General features: G+C 43.4%; 1 protein-coding gene across 3 annotated transcripts in view; it reads left to right on the top strand.

Annotated features, from left to right (window-relative positions):
- The first annotated feature begins 2,274 nt into the window (after window positions 1-2,274).
- The window catches only part of EFR3A (EFR3 homolog A), a 161,882-nt gene continuing 156,514 nt past the window's right edge, over window positions 2,275-7,642 (top strand). Inside the window, exons 1-2 of one of the 3 annotated variants that reach the window (XM_056522771.1) lie at window positions 2,275-2,504; window positions 5,838-5,900. In XM_056522771.1, the coding sequence (XP_056378746.1) occupies window positions 5,891-5,900 (10 nt within the window). In that variant the 5' untranslated portion in view covers window positions 2,275-2,504; window positions 5,838-5,890. Of the gene's footprint in view, window positions 2,505-2,581; window positions 2,651-5,837; window positions 5,901-7,642 lie in introns of those variants that run through there. The other 2 variants (XM_056522769.1, XM_056522770.1) reach the window with 2 other exon arrangements.

Consider the following 7,642-nt stretch of genomic DNA (forward strand, 5'->3'; position numbering starts at 1 on the left):
TATCTGTATACTGCTGCTGCTATCTCTATGGGATCAGGAAATATAGTAGTTATACACCTCCCCTACAGCTCTATCTGTATGCTGTTGCTGCTATCTCTATGGGATCAGATCTGGATATATAGTAGTTATACACCTCCCTCCTGCTATCTCTATAGGATCAGGATATATAGTAGTTATACACCTCACCTTCAGCGCTATCTGTATACTGCTGCTGCTATCTCTATAGGATCAGGCTATATAGTAGTTATATACCTCCCCTACAGCTCTATCTGTATGCTGTTGCTGCTATCTCTATAGGATCAGGCTATATAGTAGTTTTATACCTCCCCTACAGCTCTATCTGTATGCTGTTGCTGCCATCTCTATGGGATCAGGATATATAGTAGTTATACACATCCCCTTAAGCTCTATCTGTATACTGCTGCTGCTATCTCTATGGGATCAGAATACATAACATTTATACACCTCCCCTCCAGCTCTATCTGTATACTACTGCTATCTCTATGGGATCAGGCTATATCACAGTTATACACCTCCCCTGTTCACACCTTGCACAATTTAAAAAAAATCACAGGAAACATAGCCACAATGCAGACAAATGCAGTAAAACCTAACCCCTAAAGGAGAACTCCGGAATATAAAAATTGTCGCCCATACTGCCGGCAGTAAAAAAAACAAAGATGTACATACCTTCCTCCGCTCCCCCGGGGCCTCCGGTAACCGGCTCCGGTCTTTGCCGCGATCCACTTCCTGGTTGCCGGTGTTCGGATGAGTCATACTGCGCTCAGCCAATCACCAGCCGCAGCGAAGTTAGACTCAGCCGGCGATAGGCTGAGCGGCAGTGTGAAAACACTTCAGGACACAAAATTCTTCACTACACCGGCACCTGCGGCCGGGGCCGAAAACGTCACACTGCCGCTCAGCCTATCGCCGGCCGAGTCTGACTTCGCTGCGGCTGGTGATTGGCTGAGTGCAGTACGATTCATCCGACCACCGGCAACCAGGAAGTGGATCGCGGCGGAGACCGGAGTCGGTTTACCGGAGGTAGGTATGTACATCTTTATTTTTTTACTGCCAGCAGTATGGGGGACAATTTTTCTATTCCGGAGTTCTCCTTTAATGTCACACCACAAAGCAGGTGGACGTCACTCGTCAGTACAGAGCAGAGGACGTTGGACCCGCCGAGACCCGGCACCTGAGCCTGCTGGTGCCCACCGGAGGACACAGGACAGGTAAAGAACAGCAAAAGGATCAGAGAGAGAGAGAGGGAATAAAATTGCACAAGGGGGTGGGAGCATCTTAGCTGGAGCGTCGCAGGATGGAACACACATTGTAGTGGGAGTGGGTGGGATTGGACAAGCATGTTATGGGATCGGGTGGTAATGGTCAAAAGTCCAGCGGGAGCAGGATTAAGTAAAAACAGTCCCGAGCAGCTTCATAGGGAAAAAGTATCTCCAAAGCAGCTGTCTACAGATGGCTAACCTTCCTTTCTAGGAGAGAATCCCCAAATCCTCCAACATGCTGGGAGTTGTAGTTTTCATTTGGGGCAGCTGCTGAGCCACAGGCTGTATCAGGGCATGCTGGGAGTTGGAGTTAGTAACTAACTGCAAGTCCCGAATTTAATTAAAAAAAAGGCGATCAAAAAGTCCCATTCAAACAAAAATGGTACTGTGAAAAACTACAGATGGATTGCTGCTATGAGCAGGCACGCAAGACACACGGGCGCAGCAGGGAGCTCACTCTGGTGACGGTCATTGGAGCATCCGCAGCGTGAAATTTGCTGCAGATGCGCTACGTGTGACCCTACCCTCAATTTTATGAACTGCTCTGACTGATTGCTATGGGCAACAAAGCCAGCTTTTTAAAGACACTTTTAATAAATCTGCCCCTAAATCTGTGCAGAGGAAGAGTGGAGCAGTTGCCCATAGCAACTAATTCAGATTTCTTCTTTTATCTTAAAAAAAAAAAAAAAAAGCCTCTAAAATGAAATGAAAGTCCTCTGATTGGTTGCTATGGGCAACTGCTCCATTTTTCCCCTGTACAGCTTTTCGATAAATCTCCCTTTTTGTTTCTTTACTGCGCTATCCTATGTCGAAACTTCAAATCAGAGCCTTCAGACTTCAGAAACATGGCCGCCGCCGACGACCCGTTGCAGCGGACATAGGAGAGCGCTCTCAATTATACAGTATTTTCCCCTCTCGCAGCGAAGATCAGACCTGGATCACATACCAACACTGGTTTCTGTGACGCAACTCAGCTAGCGACCAATCAGATCACGTCTCTCGTGCTCAGCGGTGCCGGGGTCGCTAGTAAGCCGCGCCGTGATTGGCGGAGAGCTCCTGTCACTCTCGCCCATTGGCTGTGAGCCGGATCGGGTGGGCGTGGCCCGTGGCGGCTGGGAAGTGTTGTGGCGTTTATCCCTTCACTGATATCCTGTGAGTTTCCGGGACTTGTCTCCTGTTTACGGTGAAAGGAGCGGCCGGCGGGGCCCGAGACACCGGGGAGGTACGTCATTGGTCTGTGGAGAGAGAGAGAGGACATCACGTGATCATATATGACAGAAGAGGGAATTATATGGGACATACAAGCGTCATACTATGTACATATATGTAGATATGTTATCCTTATATAGAACATACAAGTGTGAACAGGTGTATAGACAGGTTATCAATATGTTCTACGTAGATCAGTGTTTCCCAACCAGGGTGCCTCCAGCTGTTGCAAAACTACAACTCCCAGCATGCCCAGACTGTCTGGGCATGCTGGGAGTTGTAGTTTTGCAACAGCTGGAGGCACCCTGGTTGGGAAACCCTGATTAAGTATCATATTTATGAAAGTAATAGTACGTACAAGTATACAGTATATGCAGTATATTTGAGCAGTAAGTTTACCTGCTATTTTTCCAAACCAGGGTGCCTCCAGCTGTTGCAAAACTACAACTCCCAGCATGCCCGCACAGCCGAAGGCTGTCCGGGCATACTGGGAGTTGTAGTTTTGCAACAGCTGTATTTGAGAGACGGTAGTATATATAGTATAGGTCAATATTGCCCAACCAGGGGTGCCTCCAGCTGTTGCAAAACGTCAACTCCCAGCAAGCCCGGACAGCCTTTGGCTGTCCGGGCATGCTGGGAGTTGTAGTTTTGCAACAACTATTTGAGAGACATTGATGAGGATTGCTGAGTAGTGATGAGCGCCAGGGGCCATATTCGAATTTGCGATATTTCGCGAATATATGGACAAATATTCGTCCTATGTTTGCGAAATTGGCATATTCGTTATGTTTTTTATTTATTTTTTTTCATGCGAAAATTTGCACAATGCATGGGCATGCTGGGAGTTGTAGTTTTGCAACAGCTGGAGGCACCCTGGTTGGGAAACCTTGATTAAGTATCATATTATGAAAGTAATAGTACGTACAAGTATACAGGATATGCAGTATATTTGAGCAGTAAGTTTACCTGCTATTTTTCCAAACCAGGGTGCCTCCAGCTGTTGCAAAACTACAACTCCCAGCATGCCCGCACAGCTGAATGCTGTGCGGGCATGCTGGGAGTTGTAGTTTTGCAACAGCTGTATTTGAGAGACAGTAGTATATAGTATAGGTCAATATTGCCCAACCAGGGGTGCCTCCAGCTGTTGCAAAACTTCAACTCCCAGCATGCCCGGACAGCCTTCGGCTGTCCGGGCATGCTGGGAGTTGTAGTTTTGCAACAGCTGTTTGAGAGACATTGATGAGGATTGCTGAGTAGTGATGAGCGGCAGGGTCCATATTCGAATTTGCGATATTTCGCGAATATATGGACAAATATTCGTCCTATGTTCGCGAAATTGTCATATTCGTTATGTTGTTTTTTATTTTTTTTTTTATTTTTTTATTTTTTTGCGAAAATTTGCACAATGCGCATGCGCAAATATATCTCACCTGAAAGAAGGGAGGGATCAGTGTCCAGTCTGGAAGTGCCGGTATTCGCGTAAAAATTCGCAATACAACAACAACAAAAAAATATTCGTCATTATGGATATATATCACTATATTCTAAATATTAGCGAAACCGGGAAGTGCCACTGTTTGCGGTAAAAAATTAGCATTTCGAATATTCGCGCTCAACACTATTGCTGAGGAGTTTTAACCCATTTTGGCCTTAAAGGGGTACTCTTCCGGAAATCATCTTATCCCCTATGCAAAGGATAGGGGATAAGATGTCTAATTGCGGGGGTCCCGCCGTCGTGGACCCCCGCGATCTCCGTTGCGCCACCCCAGACATCTGGTGCACGGAGCAAACTCCGCTCCGTGCCGGATGACTGGCGACCACAGCCGTCACTCCCCCTTCCCATAGACATGAATGAAGGGGGCGTGGCATGATGTCATGAACACTGAAGCCGCCGCTGCCAGTCTGGAGATCGCGGGGGGGTCCCCAGTGGCAGGACCCCCCCGCGATCAGACATCTTGGGGATAAGATGTTTTTGGGCGGAGTACCCCTTATGGACACAGACAATTTTTCCGTTTTTCCTTCTAAGAGCCGTAACTTCATTTGTCTATTCACAGCTTGTTTTTTTGTGGCAACCGAATGTACTTTGGAATGACACCTTTTCGTTTTATCATATTAAAGGGGTATTCCAGGAAAAAATTTTTTTATATATCAACTGGCTCCAGAAAGTTAAACAGATTTGTAAATTACTTCTATTAAAAAATCTTAATCCTTTCAGTACTTATGAGCTTCTGAAGTTAAGGTTGTTCTTTTCTGTCTAAGTGCTCTCTGATGTCACCTGTCTCGGGAACTGTCCAGTTTAGAAGCAAATCCCCATAGCAAACCTCTTCTAAACTGGGTGTTTCCCGAGACACGTGTCATCAGAGAGCACTTAGACAGAAAAGAACAACCTTAAAGGGGTATTCCAGGCAAAAGCTTTTTTTTATATATCAACTGGCTCCCGGAAAGTTAAACAGATTTGTAAATTACTTCTAATAAAAAATCTTAATCCTTCCAATAGTTATTAGCTTCTGAAGTTTTCTGTCTAACTGCTCAATGATGATGTCACGTCCCGGGAGCTGTGCATGATGGGAGAATATCCCCATAGGAACTGCACAGCTCCCGGGACGTGAGTCATCAGAAAGCAGTTAGACAGAAAACAGCAACTCAACTTCAGAAGCTAATAACTATTGGAAGGATTAAGATTTTTTAATAGAAGTAATATACAAATCTGTCTAACTTTCCGGAGCCAGTTCATAAATCAAAAAAAAGTTTTTGCCCTGGAATACCCCTTTAAAGGGTACCTCTCATGAAAAAAACTTTTGATATTTTATAGATTAATGTATGCAGAATAACTTTACAATTGCATGTTATTAAAAAATAGGCTTCTTTCTATTTCATTTTCCTCTTTGAAGAAATGACCACTAGAGGTCTCCCTACCAGTCCTGGCAGCAAGCATTTCAGACTCATGCTGGAGTCCTAAACACTACGAGCTGCCAGTCTGCTTTGTTCACAAAGGAGAACACTCAGAGCTGCCAGCCTGCTTTGTTCACAGCCTGTTTGGCTGTGAACAAAGCAGGCTGGCAGCTCTGAGTGTTTAGGGACTCCAGCATGAGTCAGAAATGCTTGCTGACAGGGACTGATCGGGAAAAATACAATAGGAAGAAGCATATTTTTCATTAACATACTATTGGAAAGTTATTCAACATTCATTCATCTAAAATATATCAAAAGTTTATTTGATGAGAGGTCCCCTTTAACTTCAGAAGCTCATAAGTACTGATTAGTTGCATCGCTGATATTTTGGCACATATTTTTTTTTCTTATATTGGAGAAATTTAAGTGACTTTATTTATTTATTTTTTTCAGGGGTTCAGACTTCCTGATCTCGTAGACCAGAAACAAGTCTTCAGCGATTTAAGATGCCGGCAGGTACAGTCATATTTTTGTTTTTTGCACTTTCGTTTTTTCCTCCTCTCCTTCTAAAAATCATAACGCTTTACATTTTTCACCTATAGACCCATATGAGGGCTTGATTTTTACGTGACCCATTGTACTTTGTACTGACATCACTGATTTTATAACATAATCTGCAGCGAAACAAAAAAAAAAACTTCTTTGTATGGTGAGAAAAAAAGCAAAATCAAACGCCATCTTGTAACTTTTGGGGCCTTCGGTTTCTACGCAGGGCACTTTTCGGTAAAAATGGACACCTTATCATTATTCTTTAGGTCCAAACGGTTACAAGGATACCCAATTTATATAGGTTTTATTTTACTACATGCACCAAAATTGGTGTTGTTTAAAATTGTCATCTTCTGACGCCTATAACTTTTTTATTTTTCTGCATATGGGGGCTATATGAGGCTCCTTTTTTTGTGCCGTGGTCTGTTGTTGTTATCGGTACCGTTTTTTGTTTTGATGGGACTTTTTCATTGCTTTTTATACATTTCTTTTTTTTTATGGTATATGAAGCGACCAAAAAATGCACAAGTTTCGACTTTATTTTTTTTATGTGTACGCCATCGACTGTGCGGTTTAACTAACCTTATATTTTAGTAGTTTGGACATTTACGCATGTGGTGGTACCACATATGTTTATGCTTATTTTTGCTTACATTATTTTATAAAAAATAGGAAATGGGGGGTGATTCAAACTTTTATTAGGGGAGGGGCTTATTCATATTTATTAACTTGTTTTTTTTTTTTTCCTTTACACATTTTACTTTTATATATTTTTAGTCCCCGTAGGGGGCTTTATCATGCAATCATTCATTGCATACACTCTTCGATGCTATGCCATAGCATATCATTGATCAGTGTTATCCGTGCTCTGCTGCTCCGGCACTCCATTGCTGGCTGGGAGCTTCAGAGCACCGATCGGACGGCGAGGAGGCAGGTAAGGACCCCACATACCATTCTCTCAGCTGATCAGGACATCGCGATTTCACTTACATTTTAGACGCTGTGATCAACTTTGATCACTGCATCTAAAGGGTTAAAGGGGTACTCCGGTGAAAATTATTATTTTTTTTTTTTTAAATCAACTGGTGCCAGAAAGTTAAACAGATTTGTAAATTACTTCTATTAAAAAAAATCTTAATCCTTCCTGTACTTATTAGCTGCTGAATACTACAGTGGAAATTATTTTCCGTTTGAAACACAGAGCTCTCTGCTGACATCTCTGTCCATTTTTAGGAACTGTCCAGAGTAAAAGGCAATCCCCATAGCAAACATGCTGTTCTGGACAGTTCCTAAAATGGACAGAGGTGTCAGCAGAGAGCACTGTGGTCATGATGTCAGCAAAGAGCTCTGTGTTCCAAAAAGTAAAAAAAATTCCGCTGTAGTATTCAGCAGCTAATAAGTACAGGAAGGGTTAAGATTTTTTAATAGAAGTAATTTATAAATCTGTTTAACTTTCTGGCACCAGTTGATTTGAAAAATTTTTTTTTTTTTCACTGGAGTACCCCTTTAATGCTGGGCATTGACCCGATCAGTGTTGCCCGACATTAACCCTGCGTCCTGACTGCTGATAGCAGTGGGGACCCACCGGGTTTGAAGCATTCTCAGCTCGTAATAGGACCAGGGCGTACAGGTACGCCCTGCGTCCTTAAGTACCAGGATGCAAGGGTGTGTCCATAAGCCCTGTGTCCTGAATGCGTTAATCCCACTGT

Source organism: Hyla sarda, chromosome 5 (genome assembly GCF_029499605.1).
Source record: "Hyla sarda isolate aHylSar1 chromosome 5, aHylSar1.hap1, whole genome shotgun sequence".
NCBI classification, from domain to species: Eukaryota; Metazoa; Chordata; class Amphibia; order Anura; family Hylidae; genus Hyla; species Hyla sarda.